The sequence below is a fragment of the Adiantum capillus-veneris genome, chromosome 23, assembly GCF_014529385.1.
Source record: "Adiantum capillus-veneris isolate H3 chromosome 23, ASM1452938v2, whole genome shotgun sequence".
Classification (NCBI taxonomy): Eukaryota; Viridiplantae; Streptophyta; class Polypodiopsida; order Polypodiales; family Pteridaceae; genus Adiantum; species Adiantum capillus-veneris.
Window position 1 is genome coordinate 37887835 of NC_140953.1, and position 19928 is coordinate 37907762.

Here is a 19928-nt window from a genome sequence, read left to right on the forward strand (position 1 = left end):
TCATTTCTAATGTGCAGGCGAAGCTTGAAAAGAATCAGGAGAAGGAGACTCTCTCAATCTTGTCTTCTTCAAAGCACGACATATATGTTTTGCATGATAAAGATGTGATTGTTCACAAGGATGATGGTTTAGTTGATACTTGTCTAGTGAAGCTAACCTCATTGCAGATTCGATCAATCAATAAGAACCGATCTTGGCTCTCGAATCGAGGTCCAAAGAACCCCCACTAAGTATTGTGTATACGCATGATTAGTGAGTACACATTGTTCGAGTGTTTCATTCGTGACGGTTTCCTGTATTTTAGTCACCGTGTGATCCATTTTCGTAGGCATGACATATTGTACGATGAACACGATTCACTCATGAATGAGCACGGATGTATGCGGATTACTCATGACAAGATAAAATGTTTGCATTCAAGGAATTCACATTCCATGTCTCTTCCTTGGCATGACACAGTATCCGAAAGAGCACAAGAAAGATTGAGTATCAAGCATCGTCATTTCCATTGTGATTTGCCACAGTTGATAGATTTAGATCAGAAAGACAAGTTTCAATTCCATTGTTTGTGTGTGTTTGATGAACGGTTTGGCACTCCGTCTATATGCTCATCTACATTGCATGCACAGTCTTTAAAGAAGACTATAATTTTTCCAGTCACTTTACATAGAATGGGTATATTCATGTTTTTGTGTTGGAAGTGGTTTCAAGAATTTTCATCCTCGGAGATTCTTGAAGAAGGTAGACGCATGACTATAGACGAAGTTGAAACATTGAAGGAGCCACAGATGACTTTGTGTCGCTTTCGGCGCGGCCCAAAGAAGCAAGCGTTGCAGACCTTTATAAAGTTCAAGTATCGCATGACCCACGCATCAGAGTGGGCCGACGAAGCGTCCTTTCCAAGATTCCAGACGCTGTTGGCGATCTCCCTCGACGCCATGCAGTTCGGTACCAATACCTCACTTTAAAAAGGAGGGGATATCACGTGCACATCTAACCCTGTGTATATGTGGACAAGCTACTTCATGACAAGGGTTCAGTTAGCTTAGCTTTAAGCTTAGAAAGCATTCTTGCACTTTTGTGAGTCTGTTCACCCAATACAACTTTACTTCGGAGACTAACTCTGTCTACATAGATGGCATCTACAACCACTTATGTACAGAGGATCCGGGGAGACCTCTAGGGGAGCTCACATGTATATTGACAGACACTACAAGATGCAGCAGCACAGGCATATCCACACATTGAGCGTGGGTAGCGACGACGTTCTAGGAGCATACTCCAAAATAGCTGGTATGACAAGGAGTGCAGAGAGACTAGAGCCTGACTTCAAAGGAAGGTACTTTTAGGCATCATCACTCACAGGCAATCACTGATTGCTTCTCGGCGTTTGGTACGTTGGAAGAAGAGGGCGTTTCTAGCTTGACTAGAGCAAGATTTATATCAATTGTTTTTGAGCCAAGATTCAGGCGAGGCATGGCGACCCTTCCATGAGCACTCTCCCCCACTAGTCATCACTTCTATGGAGGTATGGGGTCAGTATGCATCATCTCTCTACACAGTCTCAGGGCAACCACCTCTTCCAGATCCTCGAGAGCCATGCCCACACACATGTGCTTTCTTTACCGGCGAGATGGTAAAGAAATCCATTGACAGGATGAAGATTGGGAGAGCATATGATGGTCTGGCAGCAGAGCATTTTATACATGCCAAAGATCTGCTTGCAGAGCTTCTAGCAGTGATGTTCAACCGTGTCATGTGCGAGGGCCTACCTGATACTTAAAGTTTGTCCACTATCGTACCTATCTTCAAGTCAGGGGACCCTATGGAGCCTGGGAATTACCGCACTATCATGATTGGGCACACACTGGTACAGTTGTATGCATCCATCCTTGAGCCGCAGTTGAGTAGATGGACAAAGAGAGAGGGTGTACAGGTAGCAAGACATGCGGGTTTTAGGAGAGGTTTCTCTACTCTTGATCATATTCTGACACTAAGAGCCATTATTGAGGAGGGGAGATCACATGGAAGACGACTTTATTGTTGCTTTGTGGACCTCCGCAAAGCTTTCGATACAGTGCCTAGACCTAGATTGACACGCAGACTGCAGGAGATGAGGGTACCCAATGTAAGGTACAGCGGAAGTGAATGTTGAACTTTGCTCAAGATGAGTGCTCAGAACTGTGCTCAAGGGTTCCTTTTACTTACGGAAGGGAGAACCTTCTGTTCCTTTAGTGAGAGAGTGCAAATGATCACAAAGAAAGTGAATGGCACTGTGAATGAAGGTGCTGAGATCGAGAGATAGAGAAGAGAAATACGACACCAGAATGTTGTCAAACCCTCCTACTCTCTATGGCGAGAGAGGTCTATGCTATTGATTGCACAATCTGGTACAATGGTCATAATTCAATGCACTTGTCGACGACGACGACGACGGGGCTGAAATCTGCAAATCTTGTATTTGCTGAATTCTGATTCTATGTCGGTGACGACGACCATGCGCTGAAAATGTAGATGCTGAAATCTGCGAATAGCGGGCTGAATCTGCAAACGTTGGGGCTGATCTGACCGTGCACTGTAAAATGCTCATGAAGGCTACTGACTGTCATGCTGATGATCATGTTGTGTGCAACCAGAGGATATGCAACTACTCTAAGTGCCTGGACATACACGGCCTGCCAACAGACTCACAAAGGTGCCAGAACACTTCCTAAGCTGACCTGAACTCTAGTCATGAAGTAGCTTGTCCACATGCACATAGGGTTATGTGTGCACGTGACATCCCCTCCTCTTTAAAGTGAGGTACTGGTACCGAACTGTATGGCGTCGAGGGAGATCGCCAACAATGTCTGGAATCCTGGGAAGGACTCTTCGCCGGCCCACTGTGATGCGTGGGTCGTGCGATACTTGAACTTCATAAAGGTCTACAGCGCTTGCTTCTTTGGGCCGCCGAAAGCGACACAAAGGGATCTGTGGCTCCTTCAATAGTTCAACTGTGTCTATGGACGGAGGTCCACCTTCATCAAGAATCTTTGAGGAGGAAAATTCCTGAAACCACTTCCAACGCAAAAACATGAACATACCCATTCCATGTAGAGTGCCTGGAAAAAGACTATTCTTCCTAAAAGAGTGTGTATGCAATGTAGATGAACAGAGTAAAGGAGTGCCAAGCCGTTCACCAAACACATGCAAACAATGGGATCAAATCTTTGACTTTCTGATCTAAATTTATCAACTGTGGCAAATCATAATGGAAATGCTGATGCTTGATGGTCAATCTTTCTTGTGCTCTTTCTAAGACCGTGTCATGCCAAGGAAGAGACATGGAATGTGAATTCCTTGAATGCAAACTTTTCTTCATTCCTGAGTGATCCGCATACATCCGTGCTCATCCATGAGTGCATCATGTGCATTGTACAATACGGTATGCCTGTGGAAAGGGAACACGTAAAGACGGTGACTAAAATACAAGAAACCGTCACAAATGAAACACTCGAACAATGCGTACTGACTAATCATGCACATACACAATACTTCTTGTGGGGGTTCCTTAGATCTTGACTCAAGAGCCAAGATCGGTTCTTCGTGATTGATCGTATCTCAATGAGGTTAGCTTCAATAGAAAAAGCATCAACTAAACCATCATCCTTGTGAACAATCACATCTTTATCCTGCAAATCATCATGCTTGTGAATAATCACATCTATATCATGCAAATCATGTGTGTCGTGCTTTGGGTGTAAGGTGCAACGGATGTGAATATTGAACTTTGCTCAAGATGAGTGCTCCGAACTGTGCTCAAGGGTTCCTTTTACTTACAGAAAGGAGAGCCTTCCGTTCCTTTAGCGAGAGAGTGCAAGTGATCACAAACAGTGGTAAACATTGTGAATGAAGGTGCTGAGACTAAGAGATAGAGAGAGAAGAATACGACACGAGAATGTTGTCAAACTCTCCTCCAAAGGCCCCACTCTCTATGGCGAGAGCGGTCTACTATTGATTACACAAATCTCTACAATGCAATGGACTTGCCGATGAGGACGACGACGAGACGGGCTGAAAACTGAAAACGCTAAGGGCTGAAATTTGCGAATCTTGTATCTGTTGAATTCCGACTCTATGTTGGTGACGACGGTGATGACGACGACTCGATGACGATGCGCTGAAAACACAGATGCTGAAATCTGCAAATAGCGGGCTGAATCTGCAAACACTAGCTGATCTGACCATGCGGCGAGGATTTGCTGTGGGAAGGTGAGATCTGCGAGGTTTGGGGGCTGCGGTATTGAGGCTAATTGCTGAAAGTGCAAAACGCTGATGCTAATGGGTGTTCTGTCGCGGGGAATCTGCAAAACGCTAAGGGATCTACAAGTTGCAAAAACGCTAGGGAGTCTGCTGCAATCTGCTAACGCCAGGCTGATCTATAATCTGCAAAACGCTCGGGCTGATCTGCAATTGCTGAAAACGCTAGGCTGTCTTGATGGCTGAAAAATGCTAAGAGTTCCTGCCGGGTCTTGCTGACAAGGTGCACTGCCAGACACTGGGTCTCTGCTGCCTCTTCTGCCAGAAAGTGCTAGCGCTAGCTTTTGTTATATATTACCTTAGTCAAATTGCCCTACCCAGTTTCCCAACAAAGTCACTTATTAATAATAAGTGAAAAATGGCTAAAATAGGGAAAATAGGTCTGTGCACTGTAAAAATGCTCCTGATGGGTTCTTATGGTAATCTGATGATCATACTGTGTGCAACCAGAGGATATGCATCTACTCTAAGTGCCTGAATATGCACGGTCTGTGATGTGTTAGATGTCTGTGCTAGTCGAGCTGTGCTGAACCAGAATGAGACGGTAAACGTGAGGATGGCATGATCTACTGCTACCCCAATAGGCTTGGGCCCACCGACTGTAAAGACCTGAATAAAGGGTATGAAACTGGGCTAGCCAAAACATAATCCACTGTGCTGGTCCCATGTCTATGAGGAAAGCAAGTGAACCCACTCAACGCTGGAAATCTCTGGAGGCCGTTCAAGATGGCCAGTCCATGGGCAGTCCCCAAATCTGTCAGATATCCCCCATATCTGGTGTGCTCTTTATCCTGCGAACACCTGGCCAATCCCATATCACTAACATCCAATTCTCTCAACATTTCCTTTGAGGTGTCGTAAAAGGTTGTTTGAGATTGACCCCTCCTGGCATTCAAGTCTCCCCAAAGAATGGCATCTCCATCCCTAGAGAACTCCCATATGTCCTCATCCAATATCATGTAGGGCGACTGCCTCTTGGGCGATGCATAATGAGATGTGCTAAGGCAAAATAGCATATTGCGATATAGAGTGGCCTCCCTGTCTCCGCTCTCACTCTAACCCACATATATCTGGCCTGCTCATCTCTTCGAACAATACGAATGAGGGGTTAAAGCTCCTCCCTGAATAGGACTACCACACCTCCTGACCCCCGTCCTCTGGGTTGATCTCACATCCTGCCTACAAGTAGTCTCCCAATGGTATCCCGTCACTCTAGGTAATGTGCCACCAAGAGTCTGATGCGTTTCCAAGTAAAAAACAATAGAGAAATGAAATGAAATGAAATGTTATATTAACGTCTTCAAAAGGCCAAAATGACCTATGAGACCAAAAAGTTACAATGCGGTGTATCTGATACAAAGTCAGATTAACAAAATAAATTAAACTAGGATAACAAAATATAAATACTGTGGGATCCTAAACTAAGCAGTACAATGTGAAGACAATATGGGAGGGGAGTAGAGATCCATCTTCATCTGCACTCTGGACGACGAAAGAGTATGGCTTGAATCCTTTTCCATAGCCTCCTTCGAAATTGTGTAGCTCCTCTCCTCCCTCGGAATCGTCTAGATCTCCCTAGCTCCAATGCTCGGTCTATGAGAATGCCACTAGTGCGGGTAGACCTCTCCACCGTCGCTGGTTGCTCCTCTGTCTGTTCTTCTGGGTGTACAGTATCTAGTGTAAAGAAATCTGTGATCTGTCTCTGGGGATGTCTCTCTTCAACTCTCCTCAGTAAGGTTTCTCTATGCTTGTGTAACTCAAGTAGATAAAGCCCAAGACATCTTTGATCCTAGATAGAGGCCCAAAACCTTCTCTGAATAGACAGTGAAAACGACCTCGAATCTCATAGTACACTGTGCAATGACATATGTAATGTTCTTTTGTCTCTGGCTCTAGATGGCATAAGCGGCATATTCTGTTATCTGCTAGTGTCCCTCTGAATCTGCCAGTCTCAATCTCGAACTGATGTGAGGACGTGCGTATATGGCCAATGGCACAACGCAAACCATGCGAAAGATGCGTGTCCATATAGCTAGGTCGAATCACAAACCCATCCCCTGTGAGGTGGAGAAGATGCTCTCTATAGAAAGCCATCTTTGTGCCCAACTCTTGTAACGGCTCTATCCATGTCCTCCTCGTGTCCAGCTGGATCAAATCCTAACGGATGAGTCTATTAATCTCTACCCGTGTCAGAGATCTCAAGGGTGCCTGAAGAGAGTATTGAAAAGGAGGCAACCTGTCCATGGTGAAACCATGTGTCTGAAACCATGATGTCATCTGAGCATACCAGCATGATGTATCCCCGTTAAGAGCTAATTGTCTGGAGGACTCTAGAGCCACCCTGGCATATCTGTCTCTGGTAGTATCCCACAGACTGTGTACAAGGGAGACTGATCTGGTGAGCGCCTCAATCTCCATAGGGGGGGCAGCTAATTCCGCTCAAATGATATCATGCGGTACAGAAACCTTGGCTCTAATCAGCCGAGAGATCATAGATACCAGGGGCTTCTCCATACGCCTCCACCCATCCTGGCCTATAGAAGGTCCCCAAACCTGCACCCCATATAACACAGTAGAGGCAACCAAAGTATCAAAGAGCCATAACTTTGTCCTAGGTTCCTGGAACTGAACCTGTGAACACATCCTCTCCATTCCTCCCAGAGCCGCACCAGCTCTAGTTAGTCTAGTCTCTGCTACTCTTCTCAAAGAAAATCTCTGCCCAGTGAAGACTACCCCCAGGTAAGTGTATGCATTTGTATACTCCACAATCTCCTGACCATATTTGATAGTAGGTATTGATCTCCTGACCCATTGCGGTGTGGTGTTAAACACCATAACCTTTGTTTTACCTAGGTTTACACCCAGTCCACTATCCTCTGCAAAACTGCGTAGTGCATGCAAATGTCGTTGCATACCTTCTGGTGAGTCAGATATCAGTACAATATCATCAGCATAAAGCAACAATGGGATCCACGTCCTTGCCAACTGGGCACCCCTGTCACCCTTTCTGTCAATGTAATCAGACACCTCATCAACATACATACCAAATAGAGTAGGAGACAATGGGCAACCCTGTTTCACTCCAATAGTAGAGTGAACTAAATCAGATACCCCTTGTGGAGTGCGTACACGTCCCACCACTGATCTGTACAAAGCCATTATCCCCCAAATTACCTCTATGGGCACCCCCATCTCTTGCAGTCTGCGCATCAATCGAGCCCTTGGTACCATGTCAAATGCTTTGCGAAAATCCACAAAGCTACAATAGATCCGTCTCCCATGTGCTCTGCCCTCCTCAATGATGGCCCTGAGTGTCAGAATATGATCAAGAGTGGAGAAACCCCTCCTGAAGCCGGCCTGACCCTTTGCTCGTACACCCTCGCCCTCTGCCCAGCTACTCAAGTGTTGCTCCAGAATAGATGCATACAATCGTGCCAATGTGTGTCCAACCATAATAGTGCGGTAATTCCCAGGCTCTGTAGGGTCACCAGCCTTGAAGATGGGCACAATATTAGACAACCTCCAAGTCTCAGGTAATCCCTCACACATGGCACGATTGAACAACACTGCGAGAACCTCCATCAGCATATCCTTGGCATGTATAAAGTGCTCCGCTACTAGACCGTCATGATCATATGCCTTCCGGGTCCTCATCCTGTCGATGGACCTTCGTACCATCTCAGGTGTAAAGAAAGTGCTCGTAGCTCGGCAAGGCTTGGTAGGGTCTGGAAGGGATTCCTGTCCCGGAACCGTATATAATGATGTCGCATATTGGCCCCACACATCAGGTGAAGTAATCACTGGGGGAGGAGAGTGCTCATGGAAGAGTCGCCATGCCTCTCCTGAGTCCCTACTCAAGAACATCTGATATAAGTCTCGCTCCATCTGAGCTAGGTAAGCTCGCTTCTTCCGTCGCACAAGGCGTCGGAAAGCAATCCGAGACTGTCTGTAAGTGATGACTCCTAAGAGAAGATCCCTCTGAAGCTGGGCTCTCATCTCTCTGCATTCCTCATCATACCAACTATTTTGGGACATGCTCCCAAAATGTCGTCTCTTACACGGCTGAGTGTGTGGGTAAGCCACTGATGCAGCCCCATGCAATGTCTCAGTCAGTATATTGGTGCACTCCTCCTCTGAGAGGCCTGTACCATTTGTGCCAGCTGTGCCTTCCAATAGATGGTCCTAGATCTCCTCTGTATAAACGAAATCAGTCTTTGGTGTAAATGTATAGCGGGTGTGTGGCCAGCCTCCTGGTGTCTGGGTTGTCCTATACTAAAATTTAACAGACAGTGTCAATAGAGCATGATCTACTGCTATGCCCACTCGCCTGGCTCCCACTGTGAAATCCTGAATGCAGGGGACAAAGCTTGGTTGTGTCATAACGTAATCCACTGTACTGGCCCCATGTCTGTGTGGAAAGCATGTGAAACCGACTGCTTCGGGAAATCGTTGTAAGCCATTAAGTATGGCTAATCCATGTGTAGTCGTCATTTCCATGAGGTATCTTCCATACTCCGTCTGCTCTCTATCATCTGAGCATTTGTCCAGTCCCAGCTCACCGATATCCATCTCTCTGAGCATCTCATCTGAAGTGTCGTAGAAGACTGTCTGCCAGTTGCCCGTTCGGGCATTAAAGTCCCCTAGGAGAATGATATCACCATCCCTAGAAAACTCCCATATGTCATCATCTAGAATAGAGAAAGGTGACTGCCCTCTGGATGCAGCGTACATGGATGTACTGGGAGGAAAGTAACATATGGCAATATATAGGGGGGGGGGAGAGAGAGAGAGAGAGAGAGAGAGAGAGAGAGAGAGAGAGAGAGAGAGGGCTCCAGGTCAATAACTGGAAGCTCCATTGTCCGCTCATTTTTTGCCTTTGTGTCTGTTGGCATTGAGCAGAAGAACGTAGCTCTGTGTTTGTGTGTATACGAGGGGGAGAAGGGGGGGGGGGGGGGGGGGGGGGGGGGGGGGGGGGGGGGGGGGGGGCTTTGATCGATCAAATTAAGTGTTTTCTTCAAATTCACAATTTAAGCGACAACTTTTGAGTGTTAGGCACTTAAGATCGTCATTTCTTAAAACTCGGGTACCTAGATTCGACCCAAATGAATGGTGTGATGACATTGGAATGGTGGCGGAGAGTGGCCAAATAGCTAGAGAAGATTCTGGAAAAATTTGGCAATTTGCCAACTTGGCTACATGTATACGCAGCTCATTCATTGCACATGGGCTGTAAAACGACACCCTATTCCGGTTAGCAGAATCTTAAATACTTCTGCAAGCTAAAGACTTAAATGAGAATCTAACACATACCGACCTAGAAGAGGCAAAACATGCCCAAATTAATACAAGGTTGAGAACTTGACAACATGTGACCTTAATTTCACTGCTTGTCCAAAAAGTAAGAATAACATCATCGTCTTTATCATGCATAGCCTAGACAACCGATACGACATCTGCTTAAGGCAGAGTCAAGCATCACAATTTCCATCATTGCCTTAACAGAAGACAACTCCACTTCTGCTTTCCTACCTCTAATTGTGGACTGAAAGTCACGCCAACCTTGACTTGTGAGGCTTTTCTTATTGCTATGGCACATGAGAGAGGAATTGTGCACTCCAATCTTAGAGACCACTTGAGTGAAAGGTAATCCTGAAAATGCGGCACCAAAAGAGCAGTGGGATATTGTCTCTTCAAGTACCAGCATGTTTATTGAATATTACTCTGTTTGCCATGGAAGAAGGCGCATCACATGGCACACATAAGCCATATGCCAGTTAATTCCAGAAAAGTCCATCAAAAGCTTCCCTCCATGCCTGAGGAAGCATGGAGTGGAGGTCCGTATGAAGATGTTTTATGCTGTCTATCAGGTTGCAAATAAGCTGATATCCAAAATGGAAAAGCCTTCGTGTTCCCTCTTGTCCTTTAAAACCTTTATCTATATTCTACACTAATCAACCAAACTTTGCTTGTCAAGCAGTCACAATATACCGACTATAAACAAAAGAACACCAGAAACCCTTCAGAATAATGTAATTATCATAGCATCATAAGCTTAAGATAGCACAACTGACCGTTGATGAAACTCTCCATAGAGATCTCTTTGCCTTTACAGCAGATTGAATTGCCTCAACCGTTCTCTTGTTTACAACCACCTCATGCATGCCAGCTGGGCAAGTACCTCCTGTCAACCACTCAAACTGGCAAACGCAAAACTTGGTAAGCAGACACACGTAGATCTAGCCAACTAATCATTACACACCCAATGACAATGTAAGTACTCAAACCTGCTTCCCTGTTTGTAAAAGAAGACATCCTGGAGGAACAGCTACCTCTAACTTTTGCCCATTCTTAACCCAGATAAAAAGACAAGGAAACCTGCTGCGTCCATGAATAGTAAGAAAATTCAAGTCATAGTGATATCCGGCAAGTATCGTTCCCTCCTTCCCGTCCTTTTCAAGATCACTTCCAGTAGGTGCAAGGAGATTTGGCCCCTACAAATTTAAAGAGTGCAGACCCCAATCTCCCAACTTATATAACAATCAACTTGCTTGCCTGTAAGCATCAGTACAAATCACAGAATTTTTGTGATACCTGAAACATCAGAGCAGTAAAGGTTTCTGGCGGAAGGTCAAAGCCAATTGCTGCCATCTCAGCAACCACCTATGCCAATAAACTGAAACATGGCCAACAGTATAACAAACAGTTAAAAACAACCAACGAGAGAGACTGATCTCTCACCTCCACTGCCGCTATCATCTTTGAGCCCCAGCCATTCATTACGTCAACCCAATCAGGAAAGCCTTCCGGAATGACTGGTTCAGCATTCAGCTCCTACGTTGCAATGAACGGTTCAATGCTAGAATCATGTTTTTCATGAAAAAAGATATTTGTACTGAGTATCACACAACCCATAGAGAATTGGAAAATTGGAACAGAACCAACAACCATACCAGTTGTTCCAAATAAAATATACCTGGTACACATCACAAAAACAAGACAAACCAATACAACTTGAAAAACCCGCAATTATAATAAATGGATGGGGCAAGAGATGTTTAAATGCACTTTGGACTACTTCCACGTGATGCAACACCTAGAATATAGGTAACTCACTGTAAAGAGAGCAGTTTGAAGTGTATTTGTATAAATGGACCCAATTGTCTATTGTCTTGACATGCCATTGTAAATATGTTCACTTAAAGCGCTATGGTACCTTGTAGTCAATAGAGTCTACCTGGAGTTTATAAAAGCCTAAGATACTTGTAAACCGTTACAAGCTATATCCATCACATGAGTAGCCTAAGAACACGCTGTTATCTTGGGGTTATCCTTAATTTATTTTGAATGTACTCTAATTCATGCTCATCAGCAAATTGTTGATCTCGAAAGTGCTTGTGCTGGCACAGAGTAACAAGCATAGAACTGTGCAAAAGTTGCTATGGTTTACCTGTGACACCTTTGAACTTTTACAACAAACAAAAACTCAAAAGTAAGTACCTCTCTCTTTAGCCTCTTCAAACTAATTAATTGTTAGCTGCTAGACTAAAGACACCATCATAACCATGACCCTCCACCCAAACCTGCCAAAGAACTTAATCAATGCTGAAAAAGTGTCCACTAAAGAGAACCTCTGCAAGGCAGCAAACGACTTAAATTGACGAGGTTTTGCAGCAAAGGAAATCTGTCATGATTTAAATAATATAATCGGGGGCATAGTGACTAAATTATGAACACATATGACTCTTCTATATAGCTAGAAACAATGTCTATTCTTCCAGGAATACAAACATTCTTAAATCCTCTGTAATTTAATTCCACATCTAATAAATGGAAGTTAATATTAGTAATTGCTATACTTCATTGACAAACTTAAACCTAAGGGCACTGTATCAATTGTCCACTAGCTTCTATTTTTGTAGACAACAATAAAATAATTTGTTCTCTAACTTTGAAAGATTATGTTAACAAAATGAACTTACTTTGAAACTCGTACGAGCAGGGCGAGGACCAATCCTCCACATGTAGCGCCACTTGCGGTCTGGTCCTGTAGGTATTAATGGCCGCGACTCTTCAGCCAAAAGTGATGCTTTTCTACACATCTCCTTATCAAAAGCACTACGTGGTACCTCCACCCCTCCAGGAGTCACACCAACCTATATTTGACCAACATAAATATCAAGCTCTCTCTCTCTCTCTCTCTCTCTCTCTCTCTCTCTCTCTCTCTCTCTCTCTCTCTCTCTCTCTCTCTCTCTCTCTCTCTGTGGATGGGGGAACATGGAGAAACCTCTCGTCTCTATGATCTCGCGGCTCATTAGAGCCAAGGCATCAGTACCACGGGCCATTATCTGAGCAGAGCTAGCGGCCCCCCCACTAGTGGTTGAGGCGCTCACCAGATCAGTCTCCTTCATAAACCGCACATGGGAACTTCCTAGAGACAGATATGCTCGCATTGCACTTGAGTCCTCTCGACAGTTAGCCATGCAAGGAGATACAACATGTTGGTATGGGGAGATGGCATCATGGTTTTAGGCGCATGGGTTCAGCATAGACAGGCTGCCACCATTCCAGTACTCATTGGACGCACCATCTCTCACTCTTACATGGTCAGAGATCACCAAGCTCATCCGCCAAGACCTGACCCAGCTAGACACCAGGAGGACATGGATACAGCCAGTACAGGAATTGGGCACGAACATGGCTTTCTACAGAGACCATCTTCTCCAGCTTATGGAGGATGGTTTTGTGACGAGACCCAGATACATGGACACCCACTTGTCTCATGGGATACGATGTGCTATTGGCCAGTTACGCACGTCTTCTCACCAGCTGCGGATTGAGACTGGGAGATACAACGGAGTACCAGCAAAGGCCAAGACATGCCCCCTGTGTGACATGGAGCTTGAGACAGAGTTGCATTATACATGCCGCTGCCCTGTCTACTACGAGATACGAGGCCGCTTCCATTGCTTGTTCAGAGAGGGTTTTGGACACTCTCAAGACTCATGGGATACGAGGATCAGAGATGCCTGGGTTTGTTCTTGCTCGAGCTGCACAGACACAGAGATAGCCTGATGAGTGGCAAGGCTAGCCAGTCTCAAAGATGGATCACAGACTTCTTCAGAGCAGACACGGGACAGCCGCAAAAGCCATTCCCACAGCAAAGCTCCCCCTCGTCTCACACCAGAGGCACACTGATCGACTGACCGACTGAACTGGGGAAATCCAGGCGCCCACGACTGCGGAGGACTACACAGCATCGACCGAGGCTACGTCAGAAGATTCGGAGCACTCTGGCCAGGCATGCACTACGCCCGGTCAGACTACTAACCATGGAGGAGATTGATGAGATCCGCCAACGACCGATGCTAGATCTCCTGTGATTCAGCTATCCCAGCAAGCCGCCCATTTTTCCTTTAGTTCACATCGACCAGTCTAGGATCCCATAGTATATATCTTTGTTTTATACTGTTGTTATTTTGTTACTCTAACTTTGTATCAGATCCACCACCTTCTAACTTTTTGGTCTCATAGGTCACTTTGGCCTTTTGAAGACGTTAATATAACATTTCATTTCATTTCTCTCTCTCTCTCTCTCTCTCTCTCTCTCTCTCTCTCTCTCTCTCTCTCTCAGCACAGACGAGCAAGCAGGAGCGCAAGGATAAGAGATTTGGAATCGCTCGCTGCTGCTGCACGCTCCCCCCCCCCCTTGCGCCATTGCTCCCCCTCATCCCCCCCCCCCCCCTCTCTCTCGCCCTCGCGCTGCCCCCTCGCCCTCGCGCTGCCTCCCTCGCCCAGCCCGCCACCCTTGCCCTCTGCCCTCGCCCCTAGCTGTCCCCAAGCCTGTCCGCTGCCCCCCATTCCCTCACCGTTTCTCCCTCCCCCCCCCCCCCCCCCCCCCGGCCCCCCCGCAGCCTCTTGAACTCTAGCTCGCCGCTTTATCCGCCCCCCCATCCCCCCCCCCCCTGTCCTCATCGCTCCTGAAGGTCTTCTGCACCTGGCTCTGCAACACTTTTTCTTCGGACAAGTGCTCGGCGTACTCGAATGCAAATTTTCTTCACCGTCCGCTTCTTCGACTCAGCAGTAGACACAGATGGAGGCTCCAGCTCCGCCACAGAGGGACTCGCCTGAAGCCTCCTCGCCCGACCCCGCTGAGCCCACCATTCGACTTGCTCTTTCGCGAACAGAGCAAGCGAGCCTTGCCGCAGAGGTAGAGCGCTTGTAGGCGACTTTCTGTCATCTGCAAGGTTCTCCGCACCCGTCCTAGCAGAGGAGAGCTGCGAGACCTTCTCCAGGCCCGCCTTCTCGCAGAGGTGGGCAAGATCTTGGATGTCCAGATTCTCGGACGGGGGTACTACCAGATCGAGTTCGAGACTTCCGAGATGGCCTCCAAGGTCATAGCTATGAGTCCACTGGCCATCCGAGCATCACGCGCCCACTTTTGATAGTGGCGACATGGTTTTGACCCGACTTCGGATGTGCTAGTAGAGGAGGCAGACATCCCCATCTCAGTCTGCTTTCCGGGTCTACGGAGGGAGTACCTTCCACTTCTCTCCAGGATTGGCTCCGCCATCGGGACTGTCCTGGAGACACCTCGTACGGCAGCATCAGTAGCTGCCAAGGCGGCTGGCATCCCTTCAGTTCGAGTTTTGGTCAGAGATACCCACACGCTCCCGAAGGTCATCCTTCTGCCTCGGGTGAGTGGGGGTTGGTTTAGACAGAGTGTGGAGTACTCGGGTCTCTCGAACCAATGCTTCATTTGCAGACAGATGGGCCACCTAGCGACGGCCTGTCCACGGAGGAGGCCGCGACCTGCACCTCAGCCCCAGCCTGCCAAGGCTGGGCCGCAGCCACAGCCAGCGGCACAGCGCACAGATTCAGAGCCACCCTCCGAGCCTGGGGCTCCAACGGAGGAGGGGTGGCAGCAAGCCCGTGGCCGTCGACGCCAGGGGCCACAGCGACAGCCTGGCACTCAGAGTGGCCCTCAGGTGCCTACTCAGCAACAATGGGTTCCCACGGGGAACCGCTTTGGTCCTCTTGAGCAGGAGGAGCCCCCTACGCCAGCCTTCACCTCCGCTTCACCCTCGCCAACCGCCCCACCTTCAGATTTCCCCTCCTCCTCCTCATCCCTTCCCCCGCCCTCTGCTCCCGCCCGCTCCCCACCTCGCCCCCCTGTCTCTGTCGCCTCCCCCCCCCCCCCCCCCCCAGCTCCTTCTCCCCCTCCTCCTGCTTCAGTACCACAATCGACTCAGGAGACTGGTCCCTCGCCGGCGGCTAGGAGATCTCTTGGCAGCGCCTTTGCCACGAGTCGCCTAGCGAGAGAGGGTCAGCCCTTCTTGCGGCCCCCTCTGCAGATTCATACATCTTCCCTTGCACCTATCCCTCGTGGTCTGACGAGCATTGACCTCCGACGCCGCTGGGATTTCTTCGATTACGGGTTCACTCGCTTTCTCGGCGATTTCGCAGCAGACCACGAGGCAGCCTGCTTCAGGGTCCACGCTTTGTTCCTCGCCGCTAGGGAGACAGAGGCCTTGGACTCAGTAGTTGGTTTCTCCTTCCCCCTCTGTGGCAGGACCAAGACAGAGTGGTCCCTCGACTCAGTGGTGGGATGGTTGCATACACAGGTTCTCGAGTTCTCTCACCACATGGGAGAACTTGGAGTTACAGATTTGCTGCAGACTTTGTGGCCACTGGCCAAGTTTGCGGTGACACCCCAGACTCAGCAGGATGTAGGTACATTGTGGTGTACTTTTTTGCTAATATGCAGTGTTTGCCTTGCTATGTATACATTCATGAGGACTCCTGGACAGAGGAGGTTGCTTTACGCACAGCTCGCTCTGCTTGGGCTTGGGCCAGGCACTCACTGGAGTCTCGCCTATCTAGAGGACGCTCGGATGCGGATTACTCCCCATCCAAGCCAACCTCGAAGATAGCCCGTCTTGTTGCTGCGGCAGCATCTGTTTTCTCTCGCTCCCCATGAGGATCGTCTCGTGGAACGTGCAAGGACTAGGTGGGCCCCAGTTTCAGCGACAGCGGGGCTGATTGCGTCAGGAGCTTCAGCGTTGCCTTGTGGAAGGAGAGATTGATCTCCTTATGCTTCAGGAGCACCATTTGTCTGAGAGCCGCATTCGGCGATGTGGTCACATTTTGCGTGGACGTTATGATACCTTTTGGTCAGCTGCTTTTGGACCTGGAGGCATCCAGGGTGGGGTATGTATGACTATTGCGGACTCATTGCAGCAGGCCATTGTGGGCAGAGGGATTATTGTGCCAGGCAGGGCTCAGTGGATTACTATGCAGGTTCAGGGTGGCCTTGTGGGCTTCCTGAACATCTATGCGCCCAATGTGGTGAGTGCTCGTGCAAAGTTTTGGTCACAGATTGTTGAGTCTTTGCCACAGGTTGACCATTGGTGTGTAGGAGGGGACTTCAACATGTTGGAGGACCCTTCTGACAGGATCGGAGACAGCCATGCTACTGTGCATGGAGTCGAGTTAGCAACTTGGGAGAGGTTGTGTATGACTTTGAGGGTCTCGGATACATGGCAGCATTCGGGCTTTGTGAGGCCTCCAGAGAGTCTTGCCTTCTCTAGATCGGACCGCAGAGTGGGAGGAGTGAATCTATCGCGGATAGATCGCTTCTACACTAGTGACCACTTCAGTGACTTGGGGGGATCAGTGGGCATCCTGGCAAGGACATCCTTCTCGGACCATGCACCAGTGATCCTCACAGTGGCAGACAGGCAGAGGAGTGGGAGCACGATGCTTCGCATCCCAGAGCGGGTCTTGTTGGACTCAGCACTCAGAGAGAGGGTAGAGGCTCTCTGGACAGAGGGCATGGACAGCCAGGCTCTACCTGCAGACAGAGTGGCCTTAGGCCTAGATTAGCTTAGCCACTTTTTTCTCCAGGAGTCTCTAGCTCGACGGGCTGCAGCGAGAGAGGAGCAGCGTCTCAGACGAGGCATTGCTTCACCACAGAGGATGCAGTGAGCAGCATCCAAATAGTCCATGGTTGGAGGAGCAATTACAGCAGGCTCGACAGGAGCTTGCTTGCATGGAGGAGAGGCGCCATGAGTTTGCCTTTCACCGATAGGCATCTCAGTGGACTCAGGTGGGTGACAGAGTGACAGGTGCTTTCTTTGAGACAGTGGGACCTCGGCACTCGCATGCCAAGGTCAATCAGCTGAGGAGACCCAATGGGTCAGTTGTTTGTGAGCCCGAGGATATGCGTGCAGTTGCTACTGACTTTTACCGCGAGTTACTGTCGGTTGAGCCCCAGTTAGAGAGACGGGATGCATGCAGGGAGCAAGTTTGGGCACAGATGCCTTGTCTTGTGACTGAGGAGATGCGCCAGAGGCTAGAGATACCTCTTCAGCTTGAGGAGCTGCACACGGCTCTTAGGGCCCTCCCCCGTGGTAGCTGTCCAGGTGAGGATGGGCTGACTCCCAGCTTCTTCTTGGAGTACTGGGACCTGCTTGGCCCAGATCTTTGTAGTGCCTTTCAGTACATTCTGCACACAGGAGTGATGCCGGATAGCATGAGTGAGGGCCTGATTTACCTCATTCCAAAGGAGGGTGGCTCCTTGGATGAGATTCGACAGTGGCGCCCCATCACCATCCTCAACTCAGCCTACAAAATTCTTGCCAAGGCTCTGAGTTTGAGGATTCAGCCACTTTTGGAGAGCCTTATACATGGGATGAGCTCAGACAGGTTTTGTCAAGGAACGCAGTATCCTTGACAACATCTTCACTTTCTGGGAGGCTTCTGCCCTGGCACGACTCCGTGGGGAGGACCTTGTGATTCTTCTTCTCGATTTTGAGAAGGCATACAACAGAGTTGACTGGGACTTTCTAGAGGGCACGCTACGCAGGATGGGCTTCTCAGATGCTTGGATCAGAGGGGTGTCAGCTTTGTACAGGCAGGCTCACAGTCAGGTGCTTTTGACAGGAGGCAGAGGTGAGCGCTTCATGCTCACACGATCGGTCAAACAGGGTTGTCCTCTTGCCCCCTTTCTCTTTCTGTTCTATGCGGAGGCGATGAGCCTTGTACTTAGAGGGCCACGAGGCCAATTTACACAGATGTGAGCATGCTTTGGAGACCTTCTGCTGTGCATCGGGCGCACTGATCAACTGGAGAAAGACCGTGGCTTTCTCGGTTGGCAATGCTCCTGTGCCAGATTGGATGCCAGGAGAGGGTTTCAGGTGGATTCCTCCAGGGACTGCAGTTCGGTACTTGGGTTGTCAGGTTGGTTTGGACTTTTCCCCCGAGCAGCAGATTGCTCCTCTTCTCCTGTCCATCAGGAGAAAGCTGTTACATTGGAGCTCAGCACGACTTTCGCTGGCTGGTAGAGCAGTAGTTGCCAACCAGGTGTTGTTGGCGACTATGTGGTACATCACTTCTTGCTGGATCTTCTCGAGTTCTTGTATCAGCCAGGTAGAGAGGTTGATCAGGAACTTCCTTTGGTTAGGTCGCGACTCTCAGATTGCCCGAGCCAAGGTGGCTTGGTCGGTCATCACACTTCCTTGTTCTCAGGGAGGGCTTGGGATCATTGATCCAGCACAGTAGAGCAGAGCCCTTCTTGGGAAGTTCGTCGTCAGAGGACTTCTTCCAAGCGAGGAGCCTTGGAAGGAGTTCTTGCTGCAGAGGCTTCGTGCCAGGGTGCCTCAGTCAGGAGGCCCTTGGCAACCTTCGACCAGATGGATCTTTACAGAGATGCGCAGAGTTGGTTTGAGCAAGAGACTGGAGGACCGCTTCGCTGTGAGTTTGCTTCGATCTTGGGAGCTCTTACGGCGTGGCCTGGAGCAGAGATAGCCGACGTGCACGGAGGAGCGCCTACGGCAGCCCCTCGTCTGGAACCCCATGATTAGCACTCAGAGAGGCCACTTGGTTGGGAGTCGGCCTCATGTTTCTTGGGGTCCCATGGCAGCAGGTCCAGCGCGCTCTCTAGGTGACTGGCTAGAGTTCACAGGTTTGTCAGAGGAGGTGCAGGCTGACCAGCTACAGGGCATGAGAGGGGTGCAGAGCATGTGTCAGGACATCTCAGAGTCAGTTCCAGCTGAGTGGCTCACGCCTCTCGAGCCAGTAGCACCTCGGTGGATGGGAGCTTTCACACGACTGGAGGTTCTCATTTCAATCAGGGCTTGCTCAGAGACTGTCCCAGCCCTGTTCTTCGAGCTTCAGGGTGGGGGACGATTACAAGGAGTTGCAGTAGAGGCCCCGCAGGTAGCAGAGTGTTGTTTCCAGAGGATCCAAGTTGTGGGCATCTGTGGGAGGACTTGCGTCATAGACCCTGACCCAGCAGCTCTTGAGACAGGACACTGGAGGCTATGGGCTTGGGAGTGCTGGCCACTGGCACGAGTACAGTGGGATCCTGGTGAGTGGCTATGGAGGGACCCCTTCTCTTCTGCAGACCACCCAGGAGTCCCCTTCTTTCAGTACACTGTTCAGCTTGGACGTCATGTACTTGCAGCACAGAGAGAGGCCCGCCCCGCTGCAACACGTCATTGGCAGGAGGAGGGCCTCACAGTCGAGTTCTTGGCAGCTTTTTGGCAAAGGCTGTGGGACTCCAAACAGCCGAGGCACGTCACTTTGTTCCAGTGGCTGGTTGTACACAGAGCCACAGCAGTAGGGAGCGG

The 19928-nt window shown here is 48.9% G+C and overlaps 1 protein-coding gene across 1 annotated transcript in view; it reads right to left on the reverse strand.

The window, feature by feature from the left end:
* Positions 1-19928, reverse strand: part of LOC147427660 (2-oxoglutarate (2OG) and Fe(II)-dependent oxygenase superfamily protein) — a 49885-nt gene that overhangs the window by 12966 nt on the left and 16991 nt on the right. The window contains exons 2-6 of the mRNA XM_086497410.1: positions 12279-12452; positions 11038-11130; positions 10891-10959; positions 10584-10790; positions 10371-10496 (exon numbers count right to left, since the gene is read on the reverse strand). Coding sequence (XP_086353536.1) covers positions 10371-10496; positions 10584-10790; positions 10891-10959; positions 11038-11130; positions 12279-12452 — 669 coding nt within the window. The remainder of the gene's footprint in view (positions 1-10370; positions 10497-10583; positions 10791-10890; positions 10960-11037; positions 11131-12278; positions 12453-19928) is intronic.